At 49.6% G+C, this 14,679-nt stretch overlaps 1 protein-coding gene across 1 annotated transcript in view; it reads right to left on the bottom strand.

The window, feature by feature from the left end:
* LOC142397270 (ankyrin repeat and BTB/POZ domain-containing protein 2-like) overlaps nt 1-14,679 on the bottom strand; it is a 50,652-nt gene that overhangs the window by 13,443 nt on the left and 22,530 nt on the right. The window contains exon 10 of the mRNA XM_075484458.1: nt 2,159-2,403. Within this exon, the coding sequence (XP_075340573.1) occupies nt 2,159-2,403 (245 nt within the window). The remainder of the gene's footprint in view (nt 1-2,158; nt 2,404-14,679) is intronic.

The raw sequence follows: 14,679 nt of genomic DNA, 5'->3' as shown, positions 1-14,679 counted from the left end.
CACCAGGAGAACAAGGCAGAACCCACACATGCACCAGGAGAACATGCAGAACCCACATATGCACCAGGAGAACATGCAGAACCCACACATGCACCAGGAGAACATGCAGAACCCACACATGCACCAGGAGAACATGCAGAACCCACACATGCACCGGGAGAACAAAGCAGAACCCACACATGCACCGGGAGAACAAGGCAGAACCCACACATGCACCAGGAGAACAAGGCAGAACCCACACATGCACCAGGAGAACAAGGCAGAACCCACACATGCACCAGGAGAACATGCAGAACCCACACATGCAGCAGGAGAACATGCAGAACCCACACATGCACCAGGAGAACATGGCAGAACCCACACATGCACCAGGAGAACATGCAGAACCCACACATGCACCAGGAGAACATGCAGAACCCACACATGCACCAGGAGAACATGCAGAACCCACACATGCACCAGGAGAACAAAGCAGAACCCACACATGCACCAGGAGAACATGCAGAACCCACACATGCACCAGGAGAACAAGGCAGAACCCACACATGCACCAGGAGAACATGCAGAACCCACACATGCACCAGGAGAACAAAGCAGAACCCACACATGCACCAGGAGAACATGCAGAACCCACACATGCACCAGGAGAACAAGGAAGAACCCACACATGCACCAGGAGAACATGGCAGAACCCACACATGCACCAGGAGAACAAGGCAGAACCCACACATGCACCAGGAGAACAAGGCAGAACCCACACATGCACCAGGAGAACAAGGCAGAACCCACACATGCACCAGGAGAACAAAGCAGAACCCACACATGCACCAGGAGAACATGCAGAACCCACACATGCACCAGGAGAACATGCAGAACCCACACATGCACCAGGAGAACAAGGCAGAACCCACACATGCACCAGGAGAACAAAGCAGAACCCACACATGCAACAGGAGAACATGCAGAACCCACACATGCACCAGGAGAACAAAGCAGAACCCACACATGCACCAGGAGAACATGCAGAACCCACACATGCACCAGGAGAACAAGGCAGAACCCACACATGCACCAGGAGAACATGCAGAACCCACACATGCACCAGGAGAAAAAGGCAGAACCCACACATGCACCAGGAGAACAAGGCAGAACCCACACATGCACCAGGAGAACAAGGCAGAACCCACACATGCACCAGGAGAACATGCAGAACCCACACATGCACCAGGAGAACAAGGCAGAACCCACACATGCACCAGGAGAACAAAGCAGAACCCACACATGCACCAGGAGAACATGCAGAACCCACACATGCACCAGGAGAACATGCAGAACCCACACATGCACCAGGAGAACAAGGCAGAACCCACACATGCACCAGGAGAACAAGGCAGAACCCACACATGCACCAGGAGAACATGCAGAACCCACACATGCACCAGGAGAACAAGGCAGAACCCACACATGCACCAGGAGAACAAGGCAGAACCCACACATGCACCAGGAGAACAAAGCAGAACCCACACATGCACCAGGAGAACATGCAGAACCCACACATGCACCAGGAGAACATGCAGAACCCACACATGCACCAGGAGAACAAGGCAGAACCCACACATGCACCAGGAGAACATGCAGAACCCACACATGCACCAGGAGAACATGCAGAACCCACACATGCACCAGGAGAACATGCAGAACCCACACATGCACCAGGAGAACAAAGCAGAACCCACACATGCACCAGGAGAACAAGGCAGAACCCACACATGCACCAGGAGAACAAGGCAGAACCCACACATGCACCAGGAGAACAAGGCAGAACCCACACATGCACCAGGAGAACATGCAGAACCCACACATGCACCAGGAGAACAAGGCAGAACCCACACATGCACCAGGAGAACAAAGCAGAACCCACACATGCACCAGGAGAACATGCAGAACCCACACATGCACCAGGAGAACATGCAGAACCCACACATGCACCAGGAGAACATGCAGGCTTTGCACAGGAAGGCCCGGCTGTGCAGCCCTGAGCAGGTGCAGTAAAATAAAACACACTCTGGGACTGAGGAGGCCCGTAAACAACTAAATAAAATGATCCGAACACATTCAGACCCTCCTGATCTGCATATTTATGTGAAGATGTGCTCACCCATGGCTCCCAGCTCCATGGTGACGTCCAAGTAGCCGTGCTCAGCGCTGTAGGACGCCGCCTGCTGCAGGGCTTTCATCCTGGCCCTGCACAGCCTGGGGAGGATGCTGGGCGGACCCGGAGCTGGAGGGCGAGCTGGACTTTCTGCCTCCTGCTCCTCCACTCCTTCAGCCAGGATCTCCTCCAGAGAGAGGATGTCCTCCCTGCTGTGCTGCGGCTGCTGCAGCAGCCTCCTCAGGACGTTCCTGCACACGGGAGCGTTTTCATTCAGAGGAAGAGGAAACTCAGACTGCACACGGGAGCGTTTTCATTCAGAGGAAGAGGAAACAAAGACTGCACACGGGAGCGTTTTCATTCAGAGGAAGAGGAAACTCGGACTGCACACGGGAGCGTTTTCATTCAGAGGAAGAGGAAACTCGGACTGCACACGGGAGCGTTTTCATTCAGAGGAAGAGGAAACTCGGACTGCACACGGGAGCGTTTTCATTCAGAGGAAGAGGAAATAAAGACTGCACATGGGAGCGTTTTCATTCAGAGGAAGAGGAAACTCGGACTGCACACGGGAGCGTTTTCATTAAGAGGAAGAGGAAACAAAGACTGCACACGGGAGCGTTTTCATTCAGAGGAAGAGGAAACAAAGACTGCACACGGGAGCGTTTTCATTCAGAGGAAGAGGAAACTCAGACTGCACACGGGAGCGTTTTCATTCAGAGGAAGAGGAAATAAAGACTGCACACGGGAGCGTTTTCATTCAGAGGAAGAGGAAACTCAGACTGCACACGGGAGCGTTTTCATTCAGAGGAAGAGGAAACTCAGACTGCACACGGGAGCGTTTTCATTCAGAGGAAGAGGAAACAAAGACTGCACACGGGAGCGTTTTCATTCAGAGGAAGAGGAAACAAAGACTGCACACGGGAGCGTTTTCATTCAGAGGAAGAGGAAACTCGGACTGCACACGGGAGCGTTTTCATTCAGAGGAAGAGGAAACTCAGACTGCACACGGGAGCGTTTTCATTCAGAGGAAGAGGAAACAAAGACTGCACACGGGAGCGTTTTCATTCAGAGGAAGAGGAAACTCAGACTGCACACGGGAGCGTTTTCATTCAGAGGAAGAGGAAACAAAGACTGCACACGGGAGCGTTTTCATTCAGAGGAAGAGGAAACAAAGACTGCACACGGGAGCGTTTTCATTCAGAGGAAGAGGAAACAAAGACTGCACACGGGAGCGTTTTCATTCAGAGGAAGAGGAAACAAAGACTGCACACGGAAGCGTTTTCATTCAGAGGAAGAGGAAACTCAGACTGCACACGGGAGCGTTTTCATTCAGAGGAAGAGGAAATAAAGACTGCACACGGGAGCGTTTTCATTCAGAGGAAGAGGAAACTCAGACTGCACACGGGAGCGTTTTCATTCAGAGGAAGAGGAAACTCAGACTGCACACGGGAGCGTTTTCATTCAGAGGAAGAGGAAACAAAGACTGCACACGGGAGCGTTTCATTCAGAGGAAGAGGAAACAAAGACTGCACACGGGAGCGTTTTCATTCAGAGGAAGAGGAAACAAAGACTGCACACGGGAGCGTTTTCATTCAGAGGAAGAGGAAACTTAGACTGCACACGGGAGCGTTTTCATTCAGAGGAAGAGGAAACAAAGACTGCACACGGGAGCGTTTTCATTCAGAGGAAGAGGAAACTCGGACTGCACACGGGAGCGTTTTCATTCAGAGGAAGAGGAAACTCGGACTGCACACGGGAGCGTTTTCATTCAGAGGAAGAGGAAATAAAGACTGCACACGGGAGCGTTTTCATTCAGAGGAAGAGGAAACTCAGACTGCACACGGGAGCGTTTTCATTCAGAGGAAGAGGAAACTCAGACTGCACACGGGAGCGTTTTCATTCAGAGGAAGAGGAAACTCAGACTGCACACGGGAGCGTTTTCATTCAGAGGAAGAGGAAACAAAGACTGCACACGGGAGCGTTTTCATTCAGAGGAAGAGGAAACTCGGACTGCACACGGGAGCGTTTTCATTCAGAGGAAGAGGAAACTCGGACTGCACACGGGAGAGTTTCCATTCAGAGGAAGAGGAAACAAAGACTGCACACGGGAGCGTTTTCATTCAGAGGAAGAGGAAACAAAGACTGCACACGGGAGCGTTTTCATTCAGAGGAAGAGGAAACAAAGACTGCACACGGGAGCGTTTTCATTCAGAGGAAGAGGAAACTCAGACTGCACACGGGAGCGTTTTCATTCAGAGGAAGAGGAAACTCAGACTGCACACGGGAGCGTTTTCATTCAGAGGAAGAGGAAACAAAGACTGCACACGGGAGCGTTTTCATTCAGAGGAAGAGGAAACTCAGACTGCACACGGGAGCGTTTTCATTCAGAGGAAGAGGAAACAAAGACTGCACACGGGAGCGTTTTCATTCAGAGGAAGAGGAAACAAAGACTGCACACGGGAGCGTTTTCATTCAGAGGAAGAGGAAACTCAGACTGCACACGGGAGCGTTTTCATTCAGAGGAAGAGGAAACAAAGACTGCACATGGGAGCGTTTTCATTCAGAGGAAGAGGAAACAAAGACTGCACACGGGAGCGTTTTCATTCAGAGGAAGAGGAAACAAAGACTGCACACGGGAGCGTTTTCATTCAGAGGAAGAGGAAACAAAGACTGCACACGGGAGCGTTTTCATTCAGAGGAAGAGGAAACTCAGACTGCAAACGGGAGCGTTTTCATTCAGAGGAAGAGGAAACTCAGACTGCACACGGGAGCGTTTTCATTCAGAGGAAGAGGAAACAAAGACTGCACACGGGAGCGTTTTCATTCAGAGGAAGAGGAAACAAAGACTGCACACGGGAGCGTTTTCATTCAGAGGAAGAGGAAACAAAGACTGCACACGGGAGCGTTTTCATTCAGAGGAAGAGGAAACTCAGACTGCACACGGGAGCGTTTTCATTCAGAGGAAGAGGAAACAAAGACTGCACACGGGAGCGTTTTCATTCAGAGGAAGAGGAAACAAAGACTGCACACGGGAGCGTTTTCATTCAGAGGAAGAGGAAACTCAGACTGCACACGGGAGCGTTTTCATTCAGAGGAAGAGGAAACTCGGACTGCACACGGGAGCGTTTTCATTCAGAGGAAGAGGAAACAAAGACTGCACACGGGAGCGTTTTCATTCAGAGGAAGAGGAAACAAAGACTGCACACGGGAGCGTTTTCATTCAGAAGAAGAGGAAACAAAGACTGCACACGGGAGCGTTTTCATTCAGAGGAAGAGGAAACAAAGACTGCACATGGGAGCGTTTTCATTCAGAGGAAGAGGAAACTCGGACTGCACACGGGAGCGTTTTCATTCAGAGGAAGAGGAAACAAAGACTGCACACGGGAGCGTTTTCATTCAGAGGAAGAGGAAACTCGGACTGCACACGGGAGCGTTTTCATTCAGAGGAAGAGGAAACAAAGACTGCACACGGGAGCGTTTTCATTCAGAGGAAGAGGAAACAAAGACTGCACACGGGAGCGTTTTCATTCAGAGGAAGAGGAAACAAAGACTGCACACGGGAGCGTTTTCATTCAGAGGAAGAGGAAACAAAGACTGCACACGGGAGCGTTTTCATTCAGAGGAAGAGGAAACAAAGACTGCACACGGGAGCGTTTTCATTCAGAGGAAGAGGAAATAAAGACTGCACACGGGAGCGTTTTCATTCAGAGGAAGAGGAAACTCGGACTGCACACGGGAGCGTTTTCATTCAGAGGAAGAGGAAATAAAGACTGCACACGGGAGCGTTTTCATTCAGAGGAAGAGGAAACAAAGACTGCACACGGGAGCGTTTTCATTCAGAGGAAGAGGAAACTCAGACTGCACACGGGAGCGTTTTCATTCAGAGGAAGAGGAAACAAAGACTGCACACGGGAGCGTTTTCATTCAGAGGAAGAGGAAACAAAGACTGCACACGGGAGCGTTTTCATTCAGAGGAAGAGGAAACTCGGACTGCACACGGGAGCGTTTTCATTCAGAGGAAGAGGAAACAAAGACTGCACACGGGAGCGTTTTCATTCAGAGGAAGAGGAAACAAAGACTGCACACGGGAGCGTTTTCATTCAGAGGAAGAGGAAACTCGGACTGCACACGGGAGCGTTTTCATTCAGAGGAAGAGGAAACAAAGACTGCACACGGGAGCGTTTTCATTCAGAGGAAGAGGAAACAAAGACTGCACACGGGAGCGTTTTCATTCAGAGGAAGAGGAAACAAAGACTGCACACGGGAGCGTTTTCATTCAGAGGAAGAGGAAACAAAGACTGCACACGGGAGCGTTTTCATTCAGAGGAAGAGGAAACAAAGACTGCACACGGGAGCGTTTTCATTCAGAGGAAGAGGAAACAAAGACTGCACACGGGAGCGTTTTCATTCAGAGGAAGAGGACTCAGACTGCTCACGGGAGCGTTTTCATTCAGAGGAAGAGGAAACAAAGACTGCACACGGGAGCGTTTTCATTCAGAGGAAGAGGAAACAAAGACTGCACACGGGAGCGTTTTCATTCAGAGGAAGAGGAAACTCAGACTGCACACGGGAGCGTTTTCATTCAGAGGAAGAGGAAACAAAGACTGCACACGGGAGCGTTTTCATTCAGAGGAAGAGGAAACAAAGACTGCACATGGGAGCGTTTTCATTCAGAGGAAGAGGAAACAAAGACTGCACACGGGAGCGTTTTCATTCAGAGGAAGAGGAAACAAAGACTGCACACGGGAGCGTTTTCATTCAGAGGAAGAGGAAACTCGGACTGCACACGGGAGCGTTTTCATTCAGAGGAAGAGGAAACAAAGACTGCACACGGGAGCGTTTTCATTCAGAGGAAGAGGAAACAAAGACTGCACACGGGAGCGTTTTCATTCAGAGGAAGAGGAAACAAAGACTGCACACGGGAGCGTTTTCATTCAGAGGAAGAGGAAACAAAGACTGCACACGGGAGCGTTTTCATTCAGAGGAAGAGGAAACAAAGACTGCACACGGGAGCGTTTTCATTCAGAGGAAGAGGAAATAAAGACTGCACACGGGAGCGTTTTCATTCAGAGGAAGAGGAAACTCGGACTGCACACGGGAGCGTTTTCATTCAGAGGAAGAGGAAATAAAGACTGCACACGGGAGCGTTTTCATTCAGAGGAAGAGGAAACAAAGACTGCACACGGGAGCGTTTTCATTCAGAGGAAGAGGAAACTCAGACTGCACACGGGAGCGTTTTCATTCAGAGGAAGAGGAAACAAAGACTGCACACGGGAGCGTTTTCATTCAGAGGAAGAGGAAACAAAGACTGCACACGGGAGCGTTTTCATTCAGAGGAAGAGGAAACTCGGACTGCACACGGGAGCGTTTTCATTCAGAGGAAGAGGAAACAAAGACTGCACACGGGAGCGTTTTCATTCAGAGGAAGAGGAAACAAAGACTGCACACGGGAGCGTTTTCATTCAGAGGAAGAGGAAACTCGGACTGCACACGGGAGCGTTTTCATTCAGAGGAAGAGGAAACAAAGACTGCACACGGGAGCGTTTTCATTCAGAGGAAGAGGAAACAAAGACTGCACACGGGAGCGTTTTCATTCAGAGGAAGAGGAAACAAAGACTGCACACGGGAGCGTTTTCATTCAGAGGAAGAGGAAACAAAGACTGCACACGGGAGCGTTTTCATTCAGAGGAAGAGGAAACAAAGACTGCACACGGGAGCGTTTTCATTCAGAGGAAGAGGAAACAAAGACTGCACACGGGAGCGTTTTCATTCAGAGGAAGAGGACTCAGACTGCTCACGGGAGCGTTTTCATTCAGAGGAAGAGGAAACAAAGACTGCACACGGGAGCGTTTTCATTCAGAGGAAGAGGAAACAAAGACTGCACACGGGAGCGTTTTCATTCAGAGGAAGAGGAAACTCAGACTGCACACGGGAGCGTTTTCATTCAGAGGAAGAGGAAACAAAGACTGCACACGGGAGCGTTTTCATTCAGAGGAAGAGGAAACAAAGACTGCACATGGGAGCGTTTTCATTCAGAGGAAGAGGAAACAAAGACTGCACACGGGAGCGTTTTCATTCAGAGGAAGAGGAAACAAAGACTGCACACGGGAGCGTTTTCATTCAGAGGAAGAGGAAACAAAGACTGCACACGGGAGCGTTTTCATTAAGAGGAAGAGGAAACTCGGACTGCACACGGGAGCGTTTTCATTCAGAGGAAGAGGAAACTCGGACTGCACACGGGAGCGTTTTCATTCAGAGGAAGAGGAAACTCGGACTGCACACGGGAGCGTTTTCATTCAGAGGAAGAGGAAACAAAGACTGCACACGGGAGCGTTTTCATTCAGAGGAAGAGGAAACTCGGACTGCACACGGGAGCGTTTTCATTCAGAGGAAGAGGAAACAAAGACTGCACACGGGAGCGTTTTCATTCAGAGGAAGAGGAAACAAAGACTGCACACGGGAGCGTTTTCATTCAGAGGAAGAGGAAACAAAGACTGCACACGGGAGCGTTTTCATTCAGAGGAAGAGGAAACAAAGACTGCACACGGGAGCGTTTTCATTCAGAGGAAGAGGAAACAAAGACTGCACACGGGAGCGTTTTCATTCAGAGGAAGAGGAAATAAAGACTGCACACGGGAGCGTTTTCATTCAGAGGAAGAGGAAACAAAGACTGCACACGGGAGCGTTTTCATTCAGAGGAAGAGGAAACAAAGACTGCACATGGGAGCGTTTTCATTCAGAGGAAGAGGAAACTCAGACTGCACACGGGAGCGTTTTCATTCAGAGGAAGAGGAAACAAAGACTGCACACGGGAGCGTTTTCATTCAGAGGAAGAGGAAACTCGGACTGCACACGGGAGCGTTTTCATTCAGAGGAGGAGGAAATAAAGACTGCACACGGGAGCGTTTTCATTCAGAGGAAGAGGAAACTCAGACTGCACACGGGAGCGTTTTCATTCAGAGGAAGAGGAAACTCAGACTGCACACGGGAGCGTTTTCATTCAGAGGAAGAGGAAACAAAGACTGCACACGGGAGCGTTTTCATTCAGAGGAAGAGGAAACTCAGACTGCACACGGGAGCGTTTTCATTCAGAGGAAGAGGAAACAAAGACTGCACACGGGAGCGTTTTCATTCAGAGGAAGAGGAAACAAAGACTGCACACGGGAGCGTTTTCATTCAGAGGAAGAGGAAACAAAGACTGCACACGGGAGCGTTTTCATTCAGAGGAAGAGGAAACAAAGACTGCACACGGGAGCGTTTTCATTCAGAGGAAGAGGAAACTCAGACTGCACACGGGAGCGTTTTCATTCAGAGTAAGAGGAAACTCAGACTGCACACGGGAGCGTTTTCATTCAGAGGAAGAGGAAACAAAGACTGCACACGGGAGCGTTTTCATTCAGAGGAAGAGGAAACAAAGACTGCACACGGGAGCGTTTTCATTCAGAGGAAGAGGAAACAAAGACTGCACACGGGAGCGTTTTCATTCAGAGGAAGAGGAAATAAAGACTGCACACGGGAGCGTTTTCATTCAGAGGAAGAGGAAACTCAGACTGCACACGGGAGCGTTTTCATTCAGAGGAAACTCAGACTGCACACGGGAGCGTTTTCATTCAGAGGAAGAGGAAACAAAGACTGCACACGGGAGCGTTTTCATTCAGAGGAAGAGGAAACTCGGACTGCACACGGGAGCGTTTTCATTCAGAGGAAGAGGAAATAAAGACTGCACACAGGAGCGTTTTCATTCAGAGGAAGAGGAAACAAAGACTGCACACGGGAGCGTTTTCATTCAGAGGAAGAGGAAACAAAGACTGCACACGGGAGCGTTTTCATTCAGAGGAAGAGGAAACAAAGACTGCACACGGGAGCGTTTTCATTCAGAGGAAGAGGAAACAAAGACTGCACATGGGAGCGTTTTCATTCAGAGGAAGAGGAAACTCAGACTGCACACGGGAGCGTTTTCATTCAGAGGAAGAGGAAACTCGGACTGCACACGGGAGCGTTTTCATTCAGAGGAAGAGGAAACAAAGACTGCACACGGGAGCGTTTTCATTCAGAGGAAGAGGAAACAAAGACTGCACACGGGAGCGTTTTCATTCAGAGGAAGAGGAAACTCAGACTGCACACGGGAGCGTTTTCATTCAGAGGAAGAGGAAACAAAGACTGCACACGGGAGCGTTTTCATTCAGAGGAAGAGGAAACTCGGACTGCACACGGGAGCGTTTTCATTCAGAGGAAGAGGAAACTCGGACTGCACACGGGAGCGTTTTCATTCAGAGGAAGAGGAAACTCGGACTGCACACGGGAGCGTTTTCATTCAGAGGAAGAGGAGGAAACTCAGACTGCACACGGGAGCGTTTTCATTCAGAGGAAGAGGAGGAAACTCAGACTGCACACGGGAGCGTTTTCATTCAGAGGAAGAGGAAACAAAGACTGCACACGGGAGCGTTTTCATTCAGAGGAAGAGGAAACTCGGACTGCACACGGGAGCGTTTTCATTCAGAGGAAGAGGAAATAAAGACTGCACACAGGAGCGTTTTCATTCAGAGGAAGAGGAAACTCAGACTGCACACGGGAGCGTTTTCATTCAGAGGAAGAGGAAACTCAGACTGCACACGGGAGCGTTTTCATTCAGAGGAAGAGGAAATAAAGACTGCACACAGGAGCGTTTTCATTCAGAGGAAGAGGAAACTCGGACTGCACACGGGAGCGTTTTCATTCAGAGGAAGAGGAAATAAAGACTGCACACGGGAGCGTTTTCATTCAGAGGAAGAGGAAACAAAGACTGCACACGGGAGCGTTTTCATTCAGAGGAAGAGGAAACAAAGACTGCACACGGGAGCGTTTTCATTCAGAGGAAGAGGAAACTCAGACTGCACACGGGAGCGTTTTCATTCAGAGGAAGAGGAAACAAAGACTGCACACGGGAGCGTTTTCATTCAGAGGAAGAGGAAACAAAGACTGCACACGGGAGCGTTTTCATTCAGAGGAAGAGGAAACTCAGACTGCACACGGGAGCGTTTTCATTCAGAGGAAGAGGAAACAAAGACTGCACACGGGAGCGTTTTCATTCAGAGGAAGAGGAAACAAAGACTGCACACGGGAGCGTTTTCATTCAGAGGAAGAGGAAACTCGGACTGCACACGGGAGCGTTTTCATTCAGAGGAAGAGGAAACTCGGACTGCACACGGGAGCGTTTTCATTCAGAGGAAGAGGAGGAAACTCAGACTGCACACGGGAGCGTTTTCATTCAGAGGAAACTCAGACTGCACACGGGAGCGTTTTCATTCAGAGGAAGAGGAAACAAAGACTGCACACGGGAGCGTTTTCATTCAGAGGAAGAGGAAACTCGGACTGCACACGGGAGCGTTTTCATTCAGAGGAAGAGGAAATAAAGACTGCACACAGGAGCGTTTTCATTCAGAGGAAGAGGAAACTCAGACTGCACACGGGAGCGTTTTCATTCAGAGGAAGAGGAAATAAAGACTGCACACAGGAGCGTTTTCATTCAGAGGAAGAGGAAACTCGGACTGCACACGGGAGCGTTTTCATTCAGAGGAAGAGGAAATAAAGACTGCACACGGGAGCGTTTTCATTCAGAGGAAGAGGAAACAAAGACTGCACACGGGAGCGTTTTCATTCAGAGGAAGAGGAAACAAAGACTGCACACGGGAGCGTTTTCATTCAGAGGAAGAGGAAACTCAGACTGCACACGGGAGCGTTTTCATTCAGAGGAAGAGGAAACAAAGACTGCACACGGGAGCGTTTTCATTCAGAGGAAGAGGAAACAAAGACTGCACACGGGAGCGTTTTCATTCAGAGGAAGAGGAAACTCAGACTGCACACGGGAGCGTTTTCATTCAGAGGAAGAGGAAACAAAGACTGCACACGGGAGCGTTTTCATTCAGAGGAAGAGGAAACAAAGACTGCACACGGGAGCGTTTTCATTCAGAGGAAGAGGAAACAAAGACTGCACACGGGAGCGTTTTCATTCAGAGGAAGAGGAAACTCAGACTGCACACGGGAGCGTTTTCATTCAGAGGAAGAGGAAACAAAGACTGCACACGGGAGCGTTTTCATTCAGAGGAAGAGGAAACAAAGACTGCACACGGGAGCGTTTTCATTCAGAGGAAGAGGAAACAAAGACTGCACACGGGAGCGTTTTCATTCAGAGGAAGAGGAAACTCAGACTGCACACGGGAGCGTTTTCATTCAGAGGAAGAGGAAACAAAGACTGCACACGGGAGCGTTTTCATTCAGAGGAAGAGGAAACAAAGACTGCACACGGGAGCGTTTTCATTCAGAGGAAGAGGAAACTCAGACTGCACACGGGAGCGTTTTCATTCAGAGGAAGAGGAAACTCAGACTGCACACGGGAGCGTTTTCATTCAGAGGAAGAGGAAACAAAGACTGCACACGGGAGCGTTTTCATTCAGAGGAAGAGGAAACTCAGACTGCACACGGGAGCGTTTTCATTCAGAGGAAGAGGAAACAAAGACTGCACACGGGAGCGTTTTCATTCAGAGGAAGAGGAAACAAAGACTGCACACGGGAGCGTTTTCATTAAGAGGAAGAGGAAACTCGGACTGCACACGGGAGCGTTTTCATTCAGAGGAAGAGGAAACTCGGACTGCACACGGGAGCGTTTTCATTCAGAGGAAGAGGAAACTCGGACTGCACACGGGAGCGTTTTCATTCAGAGGAAGAGGAAACAAAGACTGCACACGGGAGCGTTTTCATTCAGAGGAAGAGGAAACTCGGACTGCACACGGGAGCGTTTTCATTCAGAGGAAGAGGAAACAAAGACTGCACACGGGAGCGTTTTCATTCAGAGGAAGAGGAAACAAAGACTGCACACGGGAGCGTTTTCATTCAGAGGAAGAGGAAACAAAGACTGCACACGGGAGCGTTTTCATTCAGAGGAAGAGGAAACAAAGACTGCACACGGGAGCGTTTTCATTCAGAGGAAGAGGAAACAAAGACTGCACACGGGAGCGTTTTCATTCAGAGGAAGAGGAAATAAAGACTGCACACGGGAGCGTTTTCATTCAGAGGAAGAGGAAACAAAGACTGCACACGGGAGCGTTTTCATTCAGAGGAAGAGGAAACAGACTGCACATGGGAGCGTTTTCATTCAGAGGAAGAGGAAACTCAGACTGCACACGGGAGCGTTTTCATTCAGAGGAAGAGGAAACAAAGACTGCACACGGGAGCGTTTTCATTCAGAGGAAGAGGAAACTCGGACTGCACACGGGAGCGTTTTCATTCAGAGGAGGAGGAAATAAAGACTGCACACGGGAGCGTTTTCATTCAGAGGAAGAGGAAACTCAGACTGCACACGGGAGCGTTTTCATTCAGAGGAAGAGGAAACTCAGACTGCACACGGGAGCGTTTTCATTCAGAGGAAGAGGAAACTCAGACTGCACACGGGAGCGTTTTCATTCAGAGGAAGAGGAAACTCAGACTGCACACGGGAGCGTTTTCATTCAGAGGAAGAGGAAACTCAGACTGCACACGGGAGCGTTTTCATTCAGAGGAAGAGGAAACAAAGACTGCACACGGGAGCGTTTTCATTCAGAGGAAGAGGAAACTCAGACTGCACACGGGAGCGTTTTCATTCAGAGGAAGAGGAAACAAAGACTGCACACGGGAGCGTTTTCATTCAGAGGAAGAGGAAACAAAGACTGCACACGGGAGCGTTTTCATTCAGAGGAAGAGGAAACAAAGACTGCACACGGGAGCGTTTTCATTCAGAGGAAGAGGAAACAAAGACTGCACACGGGAGCGTTTTCATTCAGAGGAAGAGGAAACTCAGACTGCACACGGGAGCGTTTTCATTCAGAGTAAGAGGAAACTCAGACTGCACACGGGAGCGTTTTCATTCAGAGGAAGAGGAAACAAAGACTGCACACGGGAGCGTTTTCATTCAGAGGAAGAGGAAACAAAGACTGCACACGGGAGCGTTTTCATTCAGAGGAAGAGGAAACAAAGACTGCACACGGGAGCGTTTTCATTCAGAGGAAGAGGAAATAAAGACTGCACACGGGAGCGTTTTCATTCAGAGGAAGAGGAAACTCAGACTGCACACGGGAGCGTTTTCATTCAGAGGAAACTCAGACTGCACACGGGAGCGTTTTCATTCAGAGGAAGAGGAAACAAAGACTGCACACGGGAGCGTTTTCATTCAGAGGAAGAGGAAACTCAGACTGCACACGGGAGCGTTTTCATTCAGAGGAAGAGGAAACTCGGACTGCACACGGGAGCGTTTTCATTCAGAGGAAGAGGAAATAAAGACTGCACACAGGAGCGTTTTCATTCAGAGGAAGAGGAAACAAAGACTGCACACGGGAGCGTTTTCATTCAGAGGAAGAGGAAACAAAGACTGCACACGGGAGCGTTTTCATTCAGAGGAAGAGGAAACAAAGACTGCACACGGGAGCGTTTTCATTCAGAGGAAGAGGAAACAAAGACTGCACATGGGAGCGTTTTCATTCAGAGGAAGAGGAAACTCAGACTGCACACGGGAGCGT

Source organism: Odontesthes bonariensis, chromosome 1 (assembly GCF_027942865.1).
Source record: "Odontesthes bonariensis isolate fOdoBon6 chromosome 1, fOdoBon6.hap1, whole genome shotgun sequence".
Taxonomy (NCBI): Eukaryota; Metazoa; Chordata; class Actinopteri; order Atheriniformes; family Atherinopsidae; genus Odontesthes; species Odontesthes bonariensis.
This window is presented reverse-complemented; position numbering and strand designations above follow the sequence as displayed.